Below are 26,263 nucleotides of genomic sequence, written 5' to 3' on the forward strand. Positions count from 1 at the left end.
TGACATCGTATAGAATAATGGGAGACATGGGAAAGAAAGAAACAATAGCCAAAACGGACTAGCCAGGTAGAAATTTTTTTATATGTACACACACTCAGCAGCAGCAGCAGACACACACACAACTGTGAAAAATCAGAAAGGGGAAAAAAAAATAAACAATGGTAGAGGGAAACGCCTCTTTTCTTCTTCTCCGAAACATAATGTACACAATGAACAGCTTGGATATAATTTTGTGTTGGCCATCGTTGATGGATGAAGCATGACCCAATTATAACTCTTTCTCCTTTTCTTTTTTCTTTTTTTTCGCTGCTTTTACTTATTGTTGCTCTTCTCTCGACCGAAACGGGAAACCCAACATGTGCAATAGTTCACCTGTCGTTATTTATAGGGAAGGTGATTTGGTTCGGTGGTGGTGGAGTCATGTGTGTGTATGTCTGTGTGTGCTCACGAAATGGGTGATGGGCGCGTACGAGTGTCAAGATTATGAAAGACGGTCACGCCCACCACTTCTTTGTCCGTCTAATTTAGAAAACACCCACTTTCAAAAATCGCCAAATTCTACTTCTTCCAATAGATTGAGCGAACCCCCCGCCAAAAATACAAAACAAGAAATGAAATAGAATATTATTAATGAAAAATCGACAAGAAGCAAAAAACACATCGATAATATCACAGTGAGACGTTCACAAAGAAACAGACAATGTTTTAATTTCATTTTTTTAAATACACAGAACTCTCAGAAAAGGAGAAAAAAAGTAAACGAAGAGCTTTTTCTCGTTTGGAAATTTGTTTTGAAAGGTTCGGTTTGAATTTAAAAAATAGTCGGTGCGCGGTTCTTCTGTCGGAATTCGGTTGGAAATCAAATGAAATTTTTGTTTCGCTTATAAACAAACATTAAAACTAAAAAAGAAAGTCGAAAACAGAACGTAAAGAAAAAAAAAGTCAGGGGAGTCGTTCATTTTTCTTGCTCCATAAGTTAAATAATTTTAAATTATTTCACAACTTTCGGTCGGTTTCACGGCGCGTAGCGCTCAGTCGAGTTGTGGAGGGGGGGAAAATAAACCGCGAAATTCGAGCTGATAGCCGGTACTGTTTTTGATTGTCGCCGGACCGCTCGAAACGAAGGAGAGCGAGAAAGAGGTTCTCGTATTATTATTATTTTCTTTCAAAAAAAAAAAAAAACAGAGTGGAGTAAAACGCATCAGTTATTTCCGGTCGCTACACCGCGTGCAAAGTGGCCGAAATGATTGGTATTCATTAGTTGTTTCAAAAAAACTCCTCTTTTCTTTTTGTAAAGAGAAAAAAATAAATAAATAAAGAATGTACTGCTCCCCCAATGTTTTATGGCGACCGGTAAATTATTAAACGACTGTTTTGAAAGAAAAATTCGACTACACTCTCTCTCTCTCTCCGATCGTCGTACGTGTGTGTGTGTGTAGGAGGAACGAATGGAGAGAGGATCGAGGGCGAAATTTTTTTTTTTCGGGGATGGATTGTCTGTTTGTTGGTCGGTTTTCTTTTTTGTTGTCGTTATTTTCTGTGGAATGGCTTTTGTGCGGTGGCGGTTGGCGTGTTTTGTGTGTGTCTGTGTGTCTGTGTGTGTCTGTGGCTGTCTGTTAAAAAGTGTAAACAACGTCAACTAATTGAGGTCGACATTCTTGTTGTTGTCCGAGGACACGGACGTCGGCGAGCGCGGCTGAATGGTTCGGTTGACTCGCGACAGATGGCGCTGCTGTTGCACTCCCCGCCGAGAATTGGACAGCGTCCGCGACGGCGGGTTCATCACGCCGTAGTCGTCGCTCTCCGAATAGTAATAGTAGCGCGGCTGCGTTTTGGTCGGCGTGCTGAGCTGCTCCGACGGCACTGGACTGTCTTGATCCAGCAGAGAAGCGACCGGAGGATCGTTCTCTCCGGCGATGAAAGGTGGTTCTTCCGGCGGGCATAGACCTCTGTACAGTCCGGTGCAGTGGTAGTGGAGATTCTGATGATCCAAAATCTCCAATCCAGCGCCGACTCCACCACCGCTTCCGGCTGGGGGATTCTTCATCGACTTGACTTTTCGCTTCCTCCTTCCGGAATTGGGTTGACTGGCGCTACTTGAAGTGCCTCGAGTGCGCTGCTGCTGCTGCGGCTGCAACTGGGGCGACGATTCCATCTCCCTCCAAGCGGCCTGGATGCCACCCCGTCCTTTCCTCACTTGACCGTGAGTGGTCATGTGACCCTTCAGGATCGGAGTGCTGTGCTGCGTCTGCTGCTGGTGGTACCACGTCGACGGAGGCAAAAAGAAATCCGTCTCCCCAGGCTCTTCCGCACCACTCCAGTAATTCGAAGGCCTCTGGTATGCAGAGCCACCTGTTGTCCAAATAAAGAACCACTTGATCAATAAACGGGAACAACAACAACAACAAAACAACAAAAACTAAACGGTTGCGGGGGAAAAGAAAGAAAGAAAACAACTCCAGCCAAGCAGCGAACCAAGAAGGGAGAACTTCTCTCGACATGAATAGTTGAAATTGAAATAACGGCACACCACTACTACAACCCACCTCTTTGGCTGCGTAATGAATCATTGATGCCGACCGAATCGTTCCGGTGTCGTGAGCGCTGATCCCTCGAGAATCGTCCGTCCTCTTCTGGGCCTGGAAAAGGGATGAAAATCAAAGTTGAACGCTCGCACCAACTTAATAATGGAAACTAAAGTACGGGAAAGAAGATTCAACCAACCGGAAGGCAGCTCTTCGTAGACGGGCTCGGTAATCCAGCTGCAGTCGTGCTGGTCGTCGATAGTGGGCGTCGTCGACGAGGGCGGCGAGTGACTGCCGCAGCGGTAAGGCGACGTGACGTAGTGCGGCTGCTGCTGCTGCTGGCAGTGCATCAGACCACCGCCAACGCCAACGCCAACGCCGGAGCGGGGACCGACCGCGTTGCAACCGCCGTTTCTCACGTTCCTCCCGTTGCCCAGCAGCGGGTGAGCGGTGCAGTGGCACGGTGAAGTCGACTCGAGCAGCACGTCCTTCATCTGTCCGTCATCAAACACAAGAAAAATAGAGAAAATGTAAATAATAAGACGCGATGAAAATAATTGGTCGTGGTATAAGACAACAACAGCAACAACAACAACGACTGCGCTTCGCATTGGTGAAATTGTTCCGTTTCAAACGAGAAATGGCGTGCCGGTTGAGGCCGACACGCCAGCATTCCGTCTCGGGACCTTGTGTGTCTGTGTGTCTTCCGATGAGGATTAACCTCTTCAACTCGACGTTAAATTCTTGACTTTTGCGCATACAAAGTTTTCCGGATCGAATATCTTCGTCACAACTTTGGCCCGTCGAGCAAGTTTCATCCGCCGAGGTCAGCGGGAGAAAGTAAAAGGTGGGGGGGTAGGACAGGCAAGGATCGAGAGCGATTGGCCTGTGCAACCCGTATAACTTTACCTCGTAAGCGGGCGGGTGATTGGGTGCGCGGAATTGCGGAGGGTACGAGAGTTCATCGTAGAAGACGCCATCTTCGTCGTCGTTGACACCCGCTATTCCAGCGGCCACTTGACGACCATTGAGGCCCTGCAGTAAGGCCGGCACCATTCCGTCCATCATTCCACCTCCAACTCCGACGCCTCCGGCTCCGTTGATCGTCTTTTGTTGGCAACGTAGAAGCGCTTTCTGGTTCATCTTTTGTTTCCGGAACCTTGAGAATAAGAATAAGAATATTCAGAAACTTGCCATCCGCAAAGTAAAGTTAACTTTGGCCGGCGGACAGTAAAACTAAACCATTTCCAAAACATTAGGCGAACGCGCTCCGATGAATGGATATTAATTGGAGGCTATTGTTTCTCTCTCTTTTCTCTCTGGCGCGTATATACTATTATTATTATTATGCAGAAACACACGCCAAGTTAAGTTGCGTTTCGACGACCCCTCACGGAGCGTTACTTGCAAAGCGCATGATTGAATGGACTCGTAACCGTTTCATCCGGAATAATACACTCAAAGTGCACACAGCACACTGGCAACCTCATAAACTTCCTTCTCTTTTTTCGAATGGAGAGAATAGAGCACACACACAGGACGGGATTATGGGGGGCGGGAGAAAGAGATGGCTGGGGGATTTTTATCTCCATCCACCCGTGTATGTAGATGACCCCCCTAACGAGTCGCATGTATAGGCAAACTGAATTAACTCCGCGTATACTATACGGAAATAAGATAAGGAAGAGAGAGAGTAGGATATTGAGGGGGGAAATGATATGTGGAGAGTCTATCCAGGGAAAACCATTTTTACTTTTTTTTTACTTTTTATTTCATTTTCTTTTATTTTTTCATCCATTTCTACAAATGGTGAGGACGCCAAAGAACCCCCCACCCAATTCCCCCAGGGCTGAAAAAAGAGGAGAGGGGGGTTTTTAACGCGCACGCCGATCTATCCCGGCACACACACAAATGGGATCGAGTTGGTGAGTGAAGATAATGCTTTTGACTTTGTACTACCCAACCGGTATATACACATACGTACATACAACCCAGACAGAGTCGGAAGGAAGGAAGCGAAGGGGGGCGAGTAGTAGTAGTTCAGGTCCTTCGGGAAACTTTGGGATGGTGATGTCACGAGCTTCTGACTCACACAGGCTCTCTTCTTTCCTCTCTCTCACTTTTGGCCATGGCTGGCCTTTCGTGTGGTGTAAATAAATCAAGTTACACCAGAGCGCCCGTCCGTCGCAAACTCCCAATGGCTTTCCCTTTCACAGCACGCGCTTTTACCCAACCAACCCAACCGAACCCATCACCTTCTTTTGACCCCCCCCCTCCTCTCATCTCTCATCCGTATAGTCCGCACAAACGAGAGAAATAAAAAAATAAGTCGAAAATGTTTTTCTACTTCTTGTTGCGTTGTTCTTTCGCTTCGTTTACGTCGACTCCCAGTTTACTGGAGCGGAATAATGTATATCTTGCGTCTCTAGCCCTTATATATTCTTTTCTTCTTTTCGGTTATGGGCTAATATGCTGCAGCGTGTTTAATGGGTGGCACCTTTCTCCACTTTCCGGATATGGCGAAACTATATAAGAAACAAGTCGGAAAAAAAGAGAACCGGCTGTCTAAGCCTATTGGCGGATGGCAAGCCAGGATCAAGGAGAGAGAGAGAAAAACGATCTAAAATTTCCACTACGGCAGATAGCACCAGTCTAGCGAAGATGAAACGATCTAGAGCGTGTTTTTCCCTATATGTACTATATACCACCACGTACTATATACTACTCCGCCAGTATTACGATTACCGTCTTCTAGACCTATATAGACTCTCTTTCTCTGTACGTATAATATCGCGTGTTTGGCACTTGTCAGACCCGTTTAACGGTCTCTCCTCCATCCGACGCGTAATGCCTCACGTCGAGTATTTTTTCCCCTTTTCCCCTTTTCGGCTCGACTCGGCAAAGGTGACACAATCGATACTAACGTCGTTCTTGTCTACGTAATATCGTCGAGAGAGCGTGAGGGAGGCGGCGGCTAGTCCCGGTCTAACATCAAGTGACACGCGCAAGAAGAAGAAGAAAAAGAGGAACAAGTCCTCCCCCACTTCCTCTGCTGGGTCTCTCGCACTTGACACCCGAAAGGAGAGAGAGCTCAAAAAACTTCTGGCAACGATGTCAAGTGGTTCGGATTCAATAAAAAACAAAAAAAAAAGACAAAACTTTTTTTTCTTCCTTGACTTTTGGGTTGGGTTGGGTTGGGTTCGCCGCCGCCGGATGACGGAAGGGTCTACCACCCAAAGAATTTTAAGTAGACGGTGAACAACGTCGTCGGCGTCGCACTTCCATGGCAACACACACTTCACTTTTTTTGGGTGCGGAGGAAAGGGAGGGGGTTATATGACGACGGGGTTTTTTTTTTATTGGTGTGACGCTGTAATATATTATAAGCGAGCATGCGGATGAAAAATATTATATAGTAGAAGGGGGGGGGGGGAAACCGGAATCGAGTTTGAAAAAGGCGGAAGTTGTCGTGTTTAGTGACACTTCCTACTCTCCAACTTAACCCCTCCTGTCGGATCGGGAGAAAAAGGGTTGACTTGGTTGGGGGGAGAATACGGTACCGTTGCTAATTGATTAGTCCGGCATCGTTGTTGTATACGTGTGCAGAGTCTAAATTATATCAAAGGTAAAAAAAACTTGTATCCAAGGTGACCGGATCCAGCTAATCGGAACCCTCCTTTTCGCAGTTTCGTTCCGCTCGTTCGACCCTTCCATCACGACCAGGAGCTGCACCCCCCCCCCCCTCCCTTTTTCAGGTTCTGTGTCCGTGTCCGGCTATTATTGCGAGCTGGGAGGAGAGAATTGGTTTAAAGGGAAGAAAGCTATAGCGAATCTCCTGTCAACTTTCTACACCGACCCGCGCACCCGAGTTCTTATTACTCAGAAACACATCCGGCAATTGCATCCAGCGGAAATAAATTCCCACCTGCAACCGACGACGACGACGACGACCGGAAATTGGTTTGCACCGAAGGCTATGTGACCCCAATGAGATGAGGAACGTATTATACGACGGATTAAAAATAAATAAATCAAGCCCAACACAGATGATTAGGCCGGAACTCAAAAACTAAACAAAAGCCAATCAAATAAACTTTCTCTGTCGTTACCTCCAGGCGATGAATCCGATAATGACGAAGGCGATGCAGAGGACGACGACGGCCGGAACGACAATAGTAGCGGTGGAAGCCGAGCTGTCGACGGGAATCTGACGCTCGGCATCGCTTACCTATCGACACCCAGAAACAAAACAAAAACAAAAACATTATCGTTAAAAGTTCATTTCCCCTTTTTACAAAAATAGAACAACAGCTGCGAGAGAGAAAAACGGAATCGATCGATCCGGATGACTAATTGTTCTACACAGCCCATTGGAACAATTCCCTTTCTCGTATACCTACTACAACTACAACTCCCCCCATCATGTAGAGAGACTCAATCCCCCTGTTGTATATTAGTCCGGGGCTATTTTTATCAAAAGGAAGAGTCGTTTTGAAGGGAGGCGTGTGTGTGTGTGTAAGGGGTAAGGATTTTTTTTTTTTATTTTTTGTGTTGTTCCCTCAGTGGAGGGGAAGGTTCATTTGCCAGAGTGTTTACGAAATGTCAATACAAGACTTTTGTTTTCATCTCGACAGAGGCCTGGCAAGAGCGTCCCGCTGTCAAGTGACGACAGGGGAGGAGGGTAGGCTCACAGGGGCGTGACCCATCCGACACAAACACACACACACACACACCCGGACGCCACGTATAATGAAAGGAGAATAGATTGAAAAAACCAAACAAAAAACATCCACGCTCAACTGGAAGAGAAAGAAGAAATCCATTTGTTTGAACAATTACCAGAAAAGCTTGGCAAGTTTCGAGTCCCAATGGATGGTCGGCTGCCGACGAACACAATTCCGGCGGAGGTTGAAGTGACGGCGGCAGTGGTGGAGGTGGCAGGTCGAAGAAAGGCGGAGGCGGCGGAGGAGGTGCGGGCCGTTTGCTGCTGCTGCTGGCGGGACTGCTGCTGGCGGCCGTCCATTCCGTCGAATCCAAATCCCATTCGCTCCAGCCGCAATCGCAGTCCCATTCGAAAGCTGCCATCTTCCTACCGACTATCAATAATCCGGCGATGGCGGCAGTCGTGCTGGTGGCGGCAGTCGTCGATCCGGCGGCGGCGGCCAACGAATCCAGCTTTGAAAAAATTCGGGTGTACTGCTTCTTCTTCTGCTTCACTTGTTGTCGACAACTACTCCGGACAAACGAATCATCACAACATTTTTTCTAGACACTTTTGATGGATTGGCCCTTTTTTTTTTCTTTCCCCCGGCGGTCCTGTCCGGCTTTTCTGTCCGGCTTCTAAAAAAAAGAATAAAAAGAAAAAAATGTTAGAAAATTTGACGGCCGTTGTTACGACATACAGAATCAATTGGAGATCGATAATCGATTTTCTTATTTCAATCAAAGGCTCCCAGAACACATTTCAAAATCAACGAGTGTAATATTGGAATGCTGGCCAAAAAGAGCTTCAGTTAAAATAGAAAAAGAAAAAAAAAACATTTTTGATGTTAAGAAAAGACCTCTAGCTGCAATCGATTGGTCCATCCGCACACACACACACACACACACACACGAGAGCCCCATAACCATAAGCTTATTTCAACTGGGTATATTTACGAGATTGAACTCGACCCGTTTTTCCAGCGAAGAAAAGAAAAGAAGAAGAAGAGAAAAAAATATATATATAACCCAGCCGCTGCCCAATAATAAAAGTCAACGGCGGGAAATCAAATCACGTTTGAAATTGATCTCTCTCTCTACCGCTTTTTTCTTTCCCCCCCCCCCCCCCCCTTTTTAGCCCTGGTTATATGTATTTCTATATATTTCTTTCTGGGGGAATACGATCAGCAGTTGCAGCAGGCCGCCATACGGGGAAAAAATGGACACGTTCAAAAAGATTCCCACAGAAATCAAATGGTGATGAATAGGCCCGAAATATATTTCTTGCGGGAAAAAAAAAGGTAAAATAGAACCAGCGCCAAAGGAGAAATATTTCTTTCTTATTCTCGTGTTGTTGTTGTTGTTGTTGTTTGGTGTTGTTGTGTGTTGATAATAATAACGACGGCGGAAGCGTTGGCGTCGCTCCCCCCCGACCGTGGGTGGATGGCGGATAGGGGGAGAGTGAGAGAAGTGCACACACAAAGGTTCCAGCTTGCTCCGGGGCGGCTATACACTAGTAGTAGCCGGAGCTGCTAGACTACTTCCCCTTTTTGGAGAATATAATGATGGATTCTTGTGCACGGACGATGCTGTTAGACGTGCGTCAAACAGCTCGTTAAATACATCATCTTTTGTGCCAGCTATTCGTGTCGTCGTTGGGTGGTGGTTGGTGGGAGGATGTAAAAATGCGCACACACAAACCCATATCTCCACCCAGACCATCGTATTAGTATATACACGTACATATATAAAGCTATAGCTACTAGACGTCTTTAATAGGGAGGCAAGTCTAAAGAAAGTTGCCGATTCAAATTGGATTGCCCGGGCGCCATTGACGTATTGGGGGGATATTATATCCATCCCCAGTCTGTGTGTTGTGTGTGCATGTGTATGTATGTGTTCTGCCTCTAGGCTACGTGACTGGTAGGGGGGAAAATATTGGTGCGAGATGGCAGGTTGTCCGGGAAACGTTAGTTAGCTATTTAGCTACTACCATACTAGTGTGTACTAGTCTCTATCTCCTATAACGCCGGGGAATCTCGATATAAACCATCCAATATCCAACGATGCGGAAGGTAAAAGAGAAGAAAAAAAGGAGTCAAGAATTTTTGATTATTCCGTCCTAGCCTCTTTGGATCTCTCATTGGCAAATGATGCGGAACAACCGGAAGGAGGAGAGCTGGAGGACGACAACAACAAAAAAATAAAATAAATAAAAAGGAACTACACACACACACAAAAGTGTTGAGAAGAGAGATTGGCTGGATCGCATTGTGGATGATTGCCGTTTCATCCGAAACTATTTCTTTCTTCCTTCCGGCTGCTGCTGCTACTCTGTGTCAATGTGAATGGCGGAGAGACGACTTTTGGCTCCGTCTTCGACTTCCTTTTGAACTGTGCCGGGCAAACCAAATGGACCGGATCGACACACACACACACACACACGAGACTATTTGGATTGTACGCGCGCACACAGTGGCGCGCCACCCGGTACATTTCCCCACTTGATTTATCGACTTGCCAACTTTATACCAACCCGATCCTTTTTGTATTTTATTTTATTTTTTATTTTTTCGCTGGGATTTCCTATCGTCTGAAAGTTCGTACACTGTACTACACACTCACTCTCTTTGGCCGTCCAATAAAGCGGGAGAAACAATAACAATAGAAAATGGTATTACAACTCGTCGTTGGCCCTCATGAAAAAGAAAAGGAAAAAAGCTTTACACCGACGCCGACGCCGTTGCCCGGATCGAGCGGTCGGCGGGATAATCACCGGTTGAATATGCGCTGCCGCACTCTCTCTCTCTCTTTCTCTCTTCTCGGGACTACTACTAGACTCTTTCTTGTGCGCCTTTTTAGTCCTTTTAACAACGGACGTGGTGGCGGGCCCACCACAAAAGCCCAGCCAAAGTCGAGTTTAACATTCACGACAAGTCGCCGCGCCATGTCCTGTGGTCTATCAAATAAAAACAAAGGCAGAGAGAATCAAATAGCTTCCAATATAAAAAGAAAATAAAAAGGACGGAATTGAAATGAAAGTTGTGCGTTCTTTTTTCTTTTTAATTTTGGCGGAAAAACTTTGATTCGGGTGACTTTTCTGGAGAAAATCTCAAGTTACTTTTGCCTCCCATTTAACCCGATCTTCGGACGTACATCAATTTCTTCTTTCTCCTTAAGCCGGAACGTTTTTCCGCCAAAAAAATGGGGGAACGCAGAAACGATGTTTCCGTCAAAGAAGAAGAAGAAGAAGAAACAAAAGAGGAGGACCAAAGCCCAGAAAATGAGACTCATACATAAAACATAGCCGAGTTGATGATAATGATAACAACAGTTTCGGTTGCAATCTCTCTCTTTTTGCTGGCCTTCTGGTTCTCTCTATAGCTCAACTGCCTCGGTCTCGTGTTTCGTGCGGTTGCGTCATCAAAACATGTCGACGAGGTATTACCCCTCGGGCATAAATATCAACCGAGAAAAACAATACAGACTTAATACTACTACTACGCATATATATACCCATTTTCGTAATAGGAGTTTTTAAATCAAGAAAAAAAAAATACAAATAAAAAAGTCAATCCCCCTCGTCCCCCCTTCTTAAAAAGATGGCGAGGAGACTATATGGGTGGCACCGTGGCCACCGACCCCGCCTTCCAATCCGATTAAAGTTAAACCATCCACCGCTGACTCGACTGGATTTTTTCCTTTTTTTTTCTTTTTTCTTGATTCTATTTGCACCGTTTTCTTCCCCGTTTTGACGCACACACAAGGATCAGGTCAGCTGGGCTTTCACAGTTTGTTTACCGTGTGGGCGTGAACCGTTTCGTGAGTATTGTATAACCTACACACACACACACACAATATCTGGCATCTCCATGGTGTCGAGACACACACACACACCACCGTTGGCGCCTGTCAATATCTTTCCCCTCTGGTCAACATATACAATTTACTGGCGGCGGGGGAACCTACCAACAACGGCGACGACTTCAATTCAATTACGACAATCGGCGCCCAGACAAAACTTTCGTCTGAACGGTACACGTCGGTTTCAGTCGACAACCAAGGAAATGTGAGCAGATCCAGCTGGATGGTATATATCAAATCAACGACTTTAAAAACAAAACAAAACAAAAGTATCACCAGTGGGCGACATTTAAAAATTCGTTTTTTTCGCGCCGAGAAAGTTTAAACATTTAAGTGGATTTCAGCTGCAAAGTCAAAGTTTTCAAAGCGATCCTGGAGGGGGGCACTTAACCATTAGGCCAGGCGGTGTAGTGTATACTATATATATGTAATACGGTGCGTGTGCGTATATATTGACGTAACGATGCCTCTGTAGAAAGTCCTAACCTGGGCAGCTAGAGTAGAGAGACTGTCGACTAAGTATAGGATCGGCATCCAGTATTTACAGAACTTTGCGAGTGTGTAGCTCTCAAACTAATGAGCTTCTTTACCTCAATGATTTGACGTCCGCCATGACGGATGGAATGGATGGGCAAAATAGCATCCGCAGCGCACAATTCCACATTGGTGAATTAACTATGAATGGTATGCACGCATCTAAAGGGCTCAGACTCAGACTCCCCACTCCCTCACTTTCTCCGCATACCGGCCAATGCATTATTGAATAGCCATTTAGAAAAGAGGGAGGAAAGTCTAAAGTAAAAAGGAAAAATAAGAAAAAAGTGGGAGCTTTTGACTACTTTTAGGAGAAGCTGTATTATCAGTTGTACACTGCAAAACCAAAAGGAAAAAATCCTGGGCCTCTATTGAATCTTCTTCTTCTTTAAATAAATAAAGTTTAAAAAATAAAAATAGTAAAAATAGCTTGACGGTGCGGAGGTTCTTTCAATATTGAAATAAGTTTAGTACTACTTTGCATGGGAAACTTGACAAAAAGAAAGAAAATAACCTGGAGGACCTCCCATCAAACGGTCAAGCTCAGCCATGACTGGGCATTACTTGCCCAACTGTGAGATGTCATTTCTTATAGTGTCTCCTAGCGGGAAAATCACCGAGAAAAGATCAAACAGGTTCTCTTCTTCTTCTTTCCTTTTTCTCAAGACGTCATCTCAAATACTTGAAACCTGTTCCGCGCCAGAGGCTAGAAAAAAAAGGTTATATAATGATGATTATTTGATTTTCCAACTAGGATGAATCAACTTTTTCATCTTCTTCTTCTCAGTTTGGGGGCGAGTGTACAAAAGGCGGAGGGCTGCTTTTCTTTTTTAGATTTAAAAGTTACATCGCGTGGCGAAGAAAAGTTGTATATGTGACAAAAAGTTTCGGTTGTACGAGCCGAGGAAAATAAAAAAAAAAAAAGAAGAAGAAGAAGAGGATCTCCTGTATATTATACGATCACGGAAAGACGTCATCATTTCTTTCCTTTTCTTTCCGCCCGTTCAAGATACATAAATGTCTGGGATAAAACAAAAGAGAAGCCCATAACAACTCACTGACGTTACCTAGGCGATGGATAGGACCCCACGCGCTCATATAATACGTCAGTAGACGGAACTGAGTCTATATTATACATATATATCCCGCAACAGATCATTAGCGTTCCGCCTCTATGCATAATACTTGCATTTCCACTTCTTTTGATGGGTTTGATTTTTCATATTTTAACGGGACGGTTGGAGGTTTTCGCCCACTTTTGTGTGCGCCGGTTTCTCTTGGCGTCTCCAAGGCAACCGGGGAAATCTCTTGGATGTTAGACACAGTCAATCATTGATGCTGGCCAACCGATGTCATCAATTGTTCATCGCGACACACCGGTAACTTTTAGCTCAGAAAAGAGACCGACAACCCGAACCTCTTTGCGTGTCTACTGCTGTGCTATAACTGCCCCATTATTATTGAATACGATTCGGCAACACATTTCGGCTATGGACGAGAGTCTAGAAATAGACTAACCCACGACATATCGGAGGCCCCACTTTCTAATGAATCGCTCGTGCAACTAGATAGCCATTTGTATCTATCTTTTTTTTCCCCTTCTTGCCATTGATATCTTTTTTCCTTTGGGCAAATTGCGGAGCTTTTCTGCAACGCGGATATATAAGTAGCTACATACGTACGGCTGGCAGCCATACGGCACTTCATTATTTATTTGCCCGGCTTGGTTTCCCTCCCCCCAGTAGAGCCTTGTTGTATATTATCTATCCATTCTTTCCTTCTCCTTTTTATTATTATTACTCGACGGTATATATATTTATATATAAAAAGGCTGGGGCTGGATAAGGCTGGCCGACATCGAGCTCAATATCCAACCATTTGTTTCCATCCAATGATGCGCTCTCGTTCGTCTCTATTTTTTGGGTGGAGGGGGTTCGATGCCGGCCTTGCCCGGCTACATGATAGTAGTAGTAGTACCCGGCCTTTCTTTCGATCTCTTATCTCTTTGATGTCGAAAGAAGAGCTAAACCTTTTTTTTCCTACTCTTTTTATGCCAAAAGAAAAGAAAATAAAAGATGTGTGTGTGGGTGCAAGAAGTTATTCTCTAGAGAAAGAAGAAGAAGAAGAAGAGAATAGAAAAGGCGGGCCAACAATAACATGCCTATACCATCCAGCAAGACCAATTTAATCCCGCAGGCTCTCTGTCTGTCTGTCTCTGTTATCTAGCGCTGGTGATCCATACGTTCAGTCTCTTATAGCGTGCCGAGAGAGAGACAGGGCCGTCGTCTCCCTCGTCGACTTTGGCGGAGAAAGAAAAAAGAATCTTCCGGATTCCATCCATCCCTGTGGCTCGTTATTTGCTGGCCCAGCATATATATATATCTAACCCCGGCCCAGTGGCCGCAAGCTAAGGGGGGGTTGGAGTATTAAAAGAGTCGCACAAAGAGAGAGAAGAAGAAGAAAAAAAAGAGATGGACGGACACACCCACCGGGGCCAGCGAAAAGCGGCGGCTCGGGCGACCTCTCCCATCTTCATTAGTTTAATGTTTCTTTTCTCTTCTTGACATCTCTTGTTCCCTATTTCTTTTCTTGGCTGGACCTCTGTACGTATATATATCCCAGAAGCTCTGAGCTCCGCTTTTCCCTGGCCGGACCGATCACAAATGATGAACGGTAACGTAGAGAGAGAGCTCACACTGCACAAATATCCAGCAGGATACTCGGAAGCTCTTTTTCCCTATATCGTCTGTATTACAAATGTTAGACTACACACAATCATAAGTCTTTGTTTAATATAAATACACCTTCCAGCTCTAGGAAAAGTATAGGCGGCCGGTCAACTGGGTATATTTGGGCAAGTTAATAAATAATAAAGTTGAGATATTAAGTTCAGATTACATCTACGGAATTATTTACTAGCGACAGCTATAAAGTCAACCTCTTTTTGGGTTGTTTTCCGGGGGGCTGGCCGACAGCTACAACAACAACAAGAGAACGGGGGGAGAAAAAATAAAATAACTTTTTATCGCTTCGATTGGTCGCAGTTGTAAAAATGTCACGATTTTGTTCAACTAACAAAACAACGAAAAAACAAAAGAGAGTTAACTTTTCTTTTTTTTTAGTGATGCGGACATGACACGAAGGAGGAAGTCGATTGTAAAAAAAACCGGTTAGATTTTTTGTTTTCATGGCGCCATCAAAATTGTAATGAAATTAGACAGCCTACCCCATTTGGTAGAGGAAGAATCACCGGACAAAACTGGACCGGACAGGTGAAAATCCTTCCCCCCCCCCCCTAAAAAAAAGTGACGTCAAAAAAAGCATTTGTCTTTATTTACCAACGTACACATCTAATATCCGAGATTGTTATTATTATGATTTATAACCCCTGGCTATTTTCACCCCCCCCCCCGGAAGAAAAAAAAAGAAAAGTTGATGGGGTATTATACACATACGGATTCCCAGCCGAACCAAACAAAAAAAAAAGTCACTGATATGTCACTGGAGCGTGCTTCCACACAGGAAACCTGACGCTTCTCTTAGAGTTGGGCGAAAAATATATCTAAAAAAAAAACCACCCCCTTTTCTTTCCCTGTGCGCACACACCACCCCCAATCACACTTCAGAAAAGCCATATCTATATAACGTCTTCATCCGGTCTTAATTGCTTTGACCGTCCACCACCACCACCAACCACCACCGACACCCCCGAAAAATAAGAAAGAGAAACCTGGCACGTCTGCTGATACCTAAACCACAAAAACACCACAGAGAGTATCAGAAGGAGCTCTCCTTTTAATGCCTTTAGAGTTTTCTTCTACACTATAAATACGGACGTGTGTTGTTCCACTCGGCATGGAAACAGAGGGGGGAGGGCTTTATACTATCCATCCGCTTCTTCTTCTTCTTCCATTCGACCGCAAAAACCTTCCGACTCTTTTTTTTTCTTTTTTTTTTAGCGCCTTATGTTCCTACTATATAGACGTTCGTGTTCTCATGTGGGCTGTGTCCTACTGGGACCAAACATATTGCCGGCCGCTACCATCTTTCCGAAAAGTCCTTCTAATGTCGCGCAGGGGGCTTAACAACATCCAGTGGCCACACACCGTATCGATCCAGGTGGTGGTGGTGGCTGCTGCTCTGCTGCGGCCCAGCGTTTAAAATAAAAAGAAGGATAGAAGAGAAAAAACCGTCCGCATTTTTTTTATATTTTACTCCCAGTGCGTACATCATTAACTTTGTACTTCCTTACAGGCTATATATTTAGATATACACGCAGGACCAATAAACTTTTAAGAGTTTATCTTCGTTTACGATGATAAATGTATATCGTTTTGGACGGTGGAAAAAAAAAAAGGAAAAACATTTTTTCCCATTTTTCTTTTGAAACAGGGGCGGGAATATCTAGGGGATTTTTTTTTATTGGATGGGGGCCTCTTTTTGTGTTATAGCAGCCACACCCAAAAAAATAAAAAGAACAACGGGGATGAGCCAGCACGTTTAAATCGTCGTCTCTCTTAGGGGCTCTTAGCCAAAAAAAAAGGTACATATCTTTTCATTATTCAAGTGCACGTGCGAGGCTCGTCAGTCACGGAGCTGTTAACTATAACAACAACAACAACAACAACCAAAACAACAGCAAGAGCGGATGCTTCACTCCGGTTTCCCATTTGGAAAAGAAGAAAAAAAAACCAACAAAGTTTCGCCTATTTTTATTTTACTTCTTGACTTTGACATCAATCTGATAAAAAAGTCAAAACGACCGGTGTGTTTTTGTGTGTGCGCCCTCCTGTTGATTTTTCTATTTTTCATAACACATGAAATACGAGCGGTGGCTTCTAACGACAGGCCAGCTTGGCCAGCAGCTTGCCGAAAAATTACATCCTTCAGCGTTAAAGTCGAGATCCTCCTGCTGTCCCCCGAGAAATGAAACAACTAAAAGAAGCGGCGCAAACTCGACTCCCATTTAGGCTACATTAAGCTATAAAAATTAAAAAAGACAAGCAATGGTCAGTGTGCTGGCGGCCCGGCCAGCAGCTCCAACTCCCTTCATTCACCCCGCTGAGATGGAGTTCAGTCCAAAAAAAGAGACTTTTTCTTTTTTTCTTTTTTAGATTATGTACACACAGGGTTACATGTCGGTTGCGTGGTCTGCATTTAATAATGGCAATCGTCTCAACAAAAGAAAGAGGCTATAGTTGTCGGCTATTCTTATAAAAGACAAGTTGGGAGAAAAGAAGAGAGAGAGAGAGAGAGTCTGGCGCTGTGGATATGTACATGAAGACATTTTATCTCTCTTCTTTTGTGCGAGCAGCGCGCTAGCTGAGCATTTTCGGGTGTTGAAAAACCCCCTGGACCGCAGGGTTCCTGGCCGGCCGGTCGCTCGGGTTAATTGCTATGAAATAATTGGCTTCTCCTTTATTATTATTCCTTCTTTTTCTCGCAAGGTCTTCTTTATCTCTATCCACCGCCCCTATTATGGGGTTTGGCACCTTTTCAAATCTTCTACCTTTTTTTTATAATCTTCTTTTCCCTTTTTTTTTTTAAACAAAAACACCCGCCCTATTCGGCAACTGTCGTGCGTTAACCGACACGTGGCTAATAATCAGACCCGACCCCAAAAAAGGTTGTTTTTTTATAGGTCTTAAAACTCGTGAAAATTCGGCGAATAAAACTTTGTTTTCTTATTTTTTTAAAGCCTCACAAAAGTCGAAATGAAATTCGTGCGTAAAACAATTCTTTGGGAAATCATTGACGATCAAACAAACCAAACAACTCACGATTGATTTTCCAAACGATCCTTCACGATATTCTACCACCTCTATAACGGGGGTCCCGGGACCATCGACTGGATGGAATCCGATTCCGATAACAAACTGGTGGTATTAAAAACAAAATAAAAGAAGAACAGAAAGAAAAAAACCAGAAAAGATACAATAGCAACTCTTTGATGTCGTTTTCTTTTTTAGACAAGAAAAAAAAAAAAGATTTGGTTGTGACAAGGTGCAGAGATAAGCACTCGCCCAAACAAAAACAAAAAAAAAAAAAATAAGAGAATTTCACGCTATAACAGCCTCGGGAAGAAAGAAAGAAAAAAAGATATTATATAAAGAAAGAAACTTGTTGGGGGGATGAAAAGGTCTCAAATCTGTCGTTTGACATGTTTGGTAAACTACAAAAAGACTTTTGGGGAACTGTTTGAAAGTTTCTTTCTTGTGTGATTATTCCGCAACTTTCGTTTTTTACTGCAGTTTTTGTCCAAGTGAAATAAAAACTGGTCCTTTTTTTCACGTATAATTCCTTGTAAGGGTATGAACTGGTGTGGGGTTCAGACGCACAGCCTCAGTGTTGCTAGCTGCGAGCTTTAGCTCCTTAAACGTAAATGGCAGATTGTAAGGTATTAAGCCTATTCATTCGTAAAATAAATCCCTTAGAGTCTATTCCCGTACCAGAGGAAGAGGATGGCACTCTTTATCCGACCGAAAATAATAACCGTCACAGATGGGTTGCTGCTGTTGTTGTTGTGGAGGGGATGGAGAATTTATTTAGGGTAAACAACCCGAAAAGGTTGTAGGTGGGAATTCCCTCTCGAAAATAAAATCAAATCCTGTTCCGCGTATTATACAGTCAGTTTCTTGTATGTATATACCACCCAACCAGCTACTGAAAAACAAAATACACTAGCCGGGATTTCTTCTGAACTCTGTTTCTTTTTTCCCACAGAAGAAGAAGAAGAAGAAAAGGATTCCAATCAAAGATATAAATGACCGTCTTTCCACATCATTTATTCCTCCAAGATAACAAGAGACAAGGGGGTAGAAAAGAGAGAGAAAAAGGAGGAAGAGGAGGAACAGGAATTGTTTCTCAGGCAGATTGGGTTGCAACTCCCACCATAGGAGGGAGGCAGAAATGTAGCACGCTGACACCTGGAACGTGTGTGTCATACGCCGTATTTTGTCTCTATTTTATTTTCTCTCTCTCTTTTTGCCCAGCAGGTAAAAAATAAATAAAAATAAAATAAAATTCAAATCCCGTTTTCTCGAACACGAGTGGACATGGTGAAAGGTTCGGGGGGGGGGGGGGGGGGTTGTCGAAATGAGAAAATTTCTTTCCAACATTCTTACAAGCCTCAAACTCTTCTTTTAAAATAGATACAAGAGGCCTGAAACTTTTATTTTCTAAGGCTTCTGGCATTTATCTGATTGGCCCATCGTCCCCTTTTTTTTCCCAGCACGTCACTCGGGTTAATTCCCTAGTTCAAAGTTGTGTGTGTGTGTGTGTGTTGTTCGTTCCTCCCATGTACAAAGACGGTTTGATTGAAGGTAGACTAAAAAAAAAAAAAAGCCCTGGAACAGCTGGCTAACCTGTTCCATGAATCTCCTTTTTATTTTATTTTTTCAAAAGTCCCCCCTCCTTCCAAATTCTCATTTGTGTATGAAATGAAATCAAGCTTATATAACATCATCATCATCTCTTCTCCGCCTGGTCAACTCTTAATGTAAAACGACAAACAACCGGGCCCTGCATATACCTCCTCCTGTCCTCCCTTAACAGCTCACCTTCTTTGTTTGAAACAGTTGGAAATGTTACGCCGATGCGTTAGCAGATGCCGTACAACAAAACTATTGAAATCGAATACGCTAACGTCTGTCTATATACTATGTATCATAGAGTCCTCCGCCGTTGGCTGGCTGGCTGGCCTGTCTAAATAAAAAAATTGTCGAATGGCAATTGTTAATCAAAGTTCTGGCTTGCTGGGCCGGAGTCTATTGTTGTGCAGCCGGGCCGCCGCCCGCGCTCGCTCGCTCTAAATGATGGAGATGAAGCGAAATGATGAAGGCCATTCGATTCAAATGCAGCAGCTCTCCCCTCCTCACGCTTTTCTCTCCATTTGAACTGTGGGATGTGTAGCAAAAAGAGACCCTACCGGTCTTCCATTTCCTCTCCTTTCCCATCCCCTGTACACTCACATGACGTAAACGGAATTCTCGGTCGGGCCCGGACGATGTCGAGGAGCAGATTAATCGTTGGGGCTCGTCATATTGGACCCGCGTTGAGGCAACATTTAATCAGCTTTACTGCGACACACACAATGGCGACTCACTGCCAGGCAAAAAGGGGGAAAAGAAGAAGAAGCCCAGGGAAAAGGAGCGAACTTTTGCCCGGCCACAAAAACCTTACAGGCCGCCGCCTATCCCAGGGTACACACATACAGCGGTGGTGTAGTAGTTACTAACTGAAAAGGGGGGGAAATGTTTAAAACCGAGGCACGATTCAAATCGTGCGCTTAAAAAGAGGGAGAGAGAGACCCATTCAATTGAAAATTGGAAAATGTGTTGAATATGGATGCGTAGAATAGAAGGAAAAAACGGGGAGAATGCAGCCGCAGCAGCAATTCAAAGCTGGGTACGAAAAAATAAAAAGGACTGAAAAGCCTCAAATAATGCGATCATGAATCCAAGACTTTGCACTCGACTCGTCCTATCGGCCACACAGACACACAAAATAATTTGAATGCCATAATCCCCCCTCCCCCGCCCTTCTTTTATCATGACAAAAAAAGTGTTACTACTCAATCAGCAGTTTCATTATTTTCAAATATATCCGGCTAGACATTTTTGTTTTTTTAAAACTCGAGTCGCTAATGAAACTGGAAACTGAGAGAATATGAGAAAACCCAGAAGGGGGGTCGTTCAAACGTTTAAGACGGCAGGAACGGTGGGGTTAGTGTAGAACGTACATACGAGAGTCATTTCTTTGACGCAATAGCTAATAAAGCATTCTACCCTCAATTTGCCCCCCTGTCACCGTAGACCAGCGTCAGTAGCTGGTCTCTGCTCGCTACTATTACGCTGTCAAAGGCGAGTTAGGAGAAGACATCCTTTTGGGGGCATTGCTGGGCGTCCGGAGAGTAGACACACGGTGCCATGTGACAGCTGGGCCGCCACAGCCAAAAAGGAATGCGCCGCCCTTATAGACGTTTTTTTCCAGCTCCGTATGTTTCATCTGGAAGGCATCGGTTGCCTGGACGACCCGCCGGCATGAGAGCGAGAGAGAGAGAGAGAGAGGAGGGCGACCTGTTTCTCGTCAGCCGCAGTGAGGAAAACAGACAAACGCAACCGGGGGAAATGCAATCAAAAAGAGCCAAAGACTTACGAGGCCTTTTTTTCTTTTTCACTTCTCCAAACAGCAGTGCACGGCTCTCCAGCGTTCATCCGCTAGCTCGTGGGGGTACCTCAACTCTAGTGGGTCGGTAGATTGTACTACAAGGTTAAGAATGCCGAGCCGCTTCTTTTCAGACAACCTCTCGAGGAATATAACACACACACACACACACACACACACACACAGAAAAATCTTTTCTTTTCTCTACGTATTTTGTCAAGAAAGAAAAAGGTTTAGTCTCTTTATTTCCCCCAAAAAAGCCTTTTTCCTTTTCTTTTGTGATATCTTCATGAGATAAAAACGAAAAAAGACGCATAATTATTCAAACATTTCTGGAAATGTTGTATAAAAATGACTAATGAGCTTCAAAGATGGATTGCGGTTCCTGGAATTCCGTTGTTGCACGAACGAACGGGAGAACTCGCAGTGCTCGCAGATGTAATATTCGAGTCGGCGTTTCACGCAGGGCTTTTGTGGCGTGCAACTCTTATCGACTAGACGAAGCAAGTCGCATCTGAAGCAGCAGCAAGAGAGAGAGAGAGTCGAGTCGTATTAACAATTGCCCGGTCTACATAATGAATGGAAAATGCATTCAAAGTGGGGAAAACGGGCACAACACACAGAGATTCACCGAGTTGCTGCTGCTGCGGCTGCTGGACTCTCTCTGGTGGATCCGGGAAGAGACGGACCAGCATAACAACAACAAAAAAAACGACACCATGCCAGTCAAGTCTGGCACGGTGTACGACATCTCCGTGTGTCTATCACGTGTGGCATTTGCGTTGTCGCTCGACACGCCACTCACATCCCGACCTGGCATTAAACAGACGCTGCTGAATGTCGAACCTACAACCTCATTTATAAACGACAACGTCTATCCATTTTCTATACCAGCCAAAATGAAGAAGAAAGAAAGAAAGATCTCTACCTAGCCGGAACACGGGCTTCGATCGGGCGTGCGTGACACGCAACTTGCTTTTCCGTCTCTCCCGTCTCCCGCCACACACACACACAGACGGCCAGAGTCTCACGATCCACCGCGACAACTTTTCCATCTCTCCTTCAAGAAATACTGTACCAGAATGGATAATAATACAAATAAAAGAAAGAAAGAGAGTATGGCACCCATGGAGAGACAAGTCAGAGCGAGCGGGGGAAGAGCCACTTTGAGTTCGTTACTGATTCAGTGCACGAGAGTAGACGCCATGGGTCTGTAGATGTGGGTGTGTGTGTATAGGCTTGATAGTAAGTTGTCGACTTCCCCCTCCAACCCCAGTCGAGGTCCTTTACGTTCATGAATAATCAGTCATCAACTGGACGAGATTAGACGCTCGACGGGCAGGGGGTCAAAGAGAAACAAAAAAAGAAAGAAATATTTCATTTGATTTTCCAGAGTGTATGTCGTCTGAACGGCCCAGAGGAAATCAAGGCTAACAAGTCGATGTGACCGACTTTGAGTGAGATATCATTTTTTATTTTTTGTGGAAGAAACAAGTCAATGGAGCATCCATCATGTGATCCAGCGCTGGCCCACCCCTCGAGTCACTTTCTCTACACAACCTGAGGCCTTGTAATAATAATCTAACGATCGTCGCTCGTGATTTTGCCCGGCAATCGGAATAAGAAGAAGAAGAAGGGACCGAGGGCCGGCGACGATGACGACGACGACGACGTCAAGTTCATCCATCATCCGAGCTAATGGATTGAGAGAACGGAGCATCCACACACAGATAAGGAAGCGGAGAGGGCCCCCCCCCTCCCTTCCACGACTCTCCCATCTTGTTTGTATGAGAGGAGAACCTTGGGCGACGTAACACACGGCTGATTGGGTCGTCAGTTTCCATCAACTCCATATATACACACACAAACACACACCAACTCCCTCCGCCTTTTCTTTTTTGATCGCCGGGCAAATGCAGGAAGTTAGCAGGACATTGTGTGTGTTACGTCTGGGCCGGATAGACGACAAATCAGTCGTAGGCTACATCCAAGAAAAAGAACTCAGCTCTCACCCTCATGGCTACAAACAGGAATATACTGTCAACCCCAGCGGAAAGCTGCTCATAGATCGCCATTTCTGCTTCTTCTTCTTCTTTTTTCTTTTTCTTCCCTAACCCGTGTGTATTTTATAACCTCCGCCAGACCCCTGCCGATGCAAAGATTAACGATGCGACAGCATAGAAAAAAAAGGAAAAAGAAATTCTCAAGAAAGATGTTGGGTCATCCCCCCCTAGACCCCGACATCGTTTTCATGGTAGAGAAATAAGAAAAATTCGACAACACAATTTTCTATTTTTCACCGATAAATTCAGACCCATTTTCTCTTCACGGGCAGACAATGGAACGGCGACGGGTAGCCGACCGGAATGAATCGGACGAAAATGTTTTTTTCTTTTTCTTTCTTTTTCTCTCAACTGAATAACAATTATTTGTAATATCACCAATGTCAACGAACGCACACGAAAAAGGTATTTTTTTATTTTTTGGGGGGGTTGTTGTTGTTATTCTACGTGAAAGAAAAATCTTCTTATTATTATTATGAAAGGAAAAGCCACACACGTCGACTCTTCAAGACCCACTACTAGACGCCCGAGGTTTCACGCTCACGCTGAGTTTTGGGACGCGGACTATACAGACCCAGGACGTTTTATTTTTTTAAATTTTTCCTTTTTTTTTAATAGTGTCTGAAGGAGGTGGTGGTCGTTGGGTAGAAGAAAAGGGACTAAGGACAGACGAAAAATAATTTTTTTTAACATTTCACGACTGCAAGTTCCTTCAGCCGTGACACATCGTAAAATTTTTTTTTCTTGGTTCTTGCACAACGAAAGAGAAGCTTAAAAAAAAGAGTCGCCTCCCCCGAAAGAAAAAAAAAAAGCTATACATAACGTAAATATAAATATACACAAATAAAACAAGAATTATCATAACGAGCCATCGCCGGAGTGGACAAATAACAAACCTCTTCTTCTTCTTCTTTTAACAAAAAGACAAAGTCGTGACTGCGTCTTTTTTTCCCTTTTATTCCTTTTCCCTTTGGCATAATTTATGTGCAAGTTTTATTTTTTCGTCCCCCCATCTCCTTTGCACGTCGAGAAACTTCCTCCTCCCCCTCTACAGCCGCCACCACCACCACCTTGTAATCTTCTAGTTGGATCACGGTGGCGAGTGTTGATCAATCAGCGCTGGCCAAAAGCCGTGTGGCTCTCCTGCGCTCACACCAAAGGGAGAGGAGAGAATCACGATCCATCCAGCGGGAGCGGGAAGCAGTATATATATATAGAGAGAGAGCAACTAGAGCGGGCGGTTCTCTGTGCTCTCCCTTAATTGAAACAGTCAGTCAGAAGTCGTCTGTGTGTTGCTGCTCCCAATTCCCTGCCACCCTCCATCCAATCCAACAACTTTTTTTTTTCTCCAACGAGGGTAGTAGGTTAGCCAGCCACATCTCTCTCTGCACAGATTGGAAGGAATCCATCAAGAAAACCAATCAGGACAATGAAGAAATCCCCAAATGAAAGAAGAAGAAGAAGAAGAAAAATAATAAAACAAAAAGTGAAAATAAAACAAGAAAACAACAAAACCAAAAGTTTCGCTTTTCCCCCATGAAAAGACGCAGGCAGCAGCAGCAGATCGAACGAGATCTTGTTCGGGTTCATATTCCTCGAGTTGAAATGATGTTCTTCTTATTACAAATATATATCTACATCCAACAAGGAGAGAGAAAGCCCCAAGAAGGGCAAAAGGAGGCGATGGGCGTGGTGGGTGGTGAAGAGCATCACGAAACGGCAAGAACACAGTCCACACACACACACACACACACAACCATCGCTCCTATTTCGTAACGAGATCCTCCAGGCTAAAGACACAGCCCTCTCTCTCTCTCTATTCCGTCTGCTGCTTTATATATTCTCTTCTCTCTTAGTTTGTTTGTGTGTAAAGAGAGACTAATTGCGAACGAACCCCTCACGACCCCTTCTGTACGAGAGGGAGTAAAAGAAGAAAAAGTTGAAAATCAAATGAAACAAAATTTTTCGAATTAAAAAAGAAAGGAGGGGAAATAATCATGCGTCCCTTAATGAAACATTACAAGATGCTAGACAACAATCATTACACTATGGCGGGAGATTCAAAAAGCCCGCTGCAAGACGGCGGGCGTGGATCTTATCTCTCCTCCCCGGTTAAGACATAAAACGTCATCATCATCATCATCATCATCATCATCATCGCTACTTTCGGTCTTGATATTAAAAAAGAAAACGGCAACAACACATGTCCGTCCCCGAGGCTCTCGTCTATTCTTGGAAAGTTTCTTTAGTTTTAAAATTTTTGTGACTTCTTCTTCTTCTTCTTCTTCTTTTTTCCTGTCGGTGGCCGTGATGGTTATTAGCTAATGTCACTGACGCTGCTAACGGGTGTGGGGTAACAACAGTCGACGGTCGGCCGTTCGGTGACATACGATCCTTTCGGGGGGGACGGCCAAAGCGGGACAAGAGGACGAGAAAAACGCTACAAGTCATTTGTGCCGTATACACGACAACAACAACAACAGCAACAGCAACAACGGAACAGACAAACAGCGCACGAGAGAGAAAGAGAGAGGAACAGGTGAATAATAATCACATTTTCGGTCGACGGGTTGTCCACCGACAAAAATAGAAAAAAAAAGGACCCGGTACTGCGTGGGAAATCCGTCGGGAGACCCCAAAAACAAAATTCAAATTTGTTCATTTCTTTTTTTTTTTCTTCTTTATGAGGAAGAACAAAAAAAATAAATTCATTTGAAATTTCAAGAAAAAAAAGGAATATTCTTTATCAAGAAACAAGCGACAGACACTCGAACACGAATTTCATTTTTGTTTTTTCTTCGGCCGATTCGCGCCATTTCCTACCACTCACGAACGCGACTCCCGACAAAATCAAAAGATTTACCGAATTTCATTCTATCCTTTTTTCTTTTTTTTATCAAATAACCTGCGATACAATTCAGTTCCTTTTCTTCTTCTTTCACAAGAAAAAAGAAAATTCACGGCTCTTCACAATTTGATTTTGATTCGGCCGTTGTCAATTCAATCCCGAAAGAAAAGGGAGGGAGGTCCAGTCGTGAGCGGGAGGGGGGGGGGGGGGGGGGGGAGCTCAACAAGAAATTTCCCAAGTGAGCCACCATCAAGCCACCAATATAAAACGGGGCTAGCAGAAGGATGATGTCAGAGACGACGGGATGGCGGGCGGGCGGGACGTTTTGGGTCATCGGCGGGAGAGAGAGAAAAGAGACTCGAGAAGACAATCATCATTTCTCCGCGCACCAGTCAACTCAGTGTTGGAAGGAAAAGAGAAATAAGAATAAAAAAGGACGACGACTGTCACGGAGAAAAGGAGAAAGAGAGAATGAAAGGGGACATTTATATGTCTTGACCATCTCTCGGTCGTGCCACCAACAATGGGGCGGACGACCGCGGCCAGGGGTACACACAACACAA

At 44.4% G+C, this 26,263-nt stretch overlaps 1 protein-coding gene across 5 annotated transcripts in view; it reads right to left on the reverse strand.

Annotated features, from left to right (window-relative positions):
* Positions 1 to 233: 233 nt before the first annotated feature.
* The window catches only part of LOC124312630, a 53,775-nt gene continuing 27,745 nt past the window's right edge, over positions 234 to 26,263 (reverse strand). For 4 of the 5 annotated variants that reach the window (XM_046777114.1, XM_046777110.1, XM_046777111.1 and 1 more), the window contains 6 exons: positions 7,365 to 7,865; positions 6,635 to 6,753; positions 3,435 to 3,684; positions 2,725 to 3,019; positions 2,547 to 2,639; positions 234 to 2,352 (listed from right to left, as the gene is read on the reverse strand). In XM_046777114.1, the coding sequence (XP_046633070.1) occupies positions 1,640 to 2,352; positions 2,547 to 2,639; positions 2,725 to 3,019; positions 3,435 to 3,684; positions 6,635 to 6,753; positions 7,365 to 7,610 (1,716 nt within the window). In that variant the 5' untranslated portion in view covers positions 7,611 to 7,865 and the 3' untranslated portion in view covers positions 234 to 1,639. Of the gene's footprint in view, positions 2,353 to 2,546; positions 2,640 to 2,724; positions 3,020 to 3,434; positions 3,685 to 6,634; positions 6,754 to 7,364; positions 7,866 to 21,717; positions 21,794 to 26,263 lie in introns of those variants that run through there. The other variant, XM_046777115.1, reaches the window with a different exon arrangement.

The sequence above is a fragment of the Daphnia pulicaria genome, chromosome 8 (assembly GCF_021234035.1).
Source record: "Daphnia pulicaria isolate SC F1-1A chromosome 8, SC_F0-13Bv2, whole genome shotgun sequence".
Classification (NCBI taxonomy): domain Eukaryota; kingdom Metazoa; phylum Arthropoda; class Branchiopoda; order Diplostraca; family Daphniidae; genus Daphnia; species Daphnia pulicaria.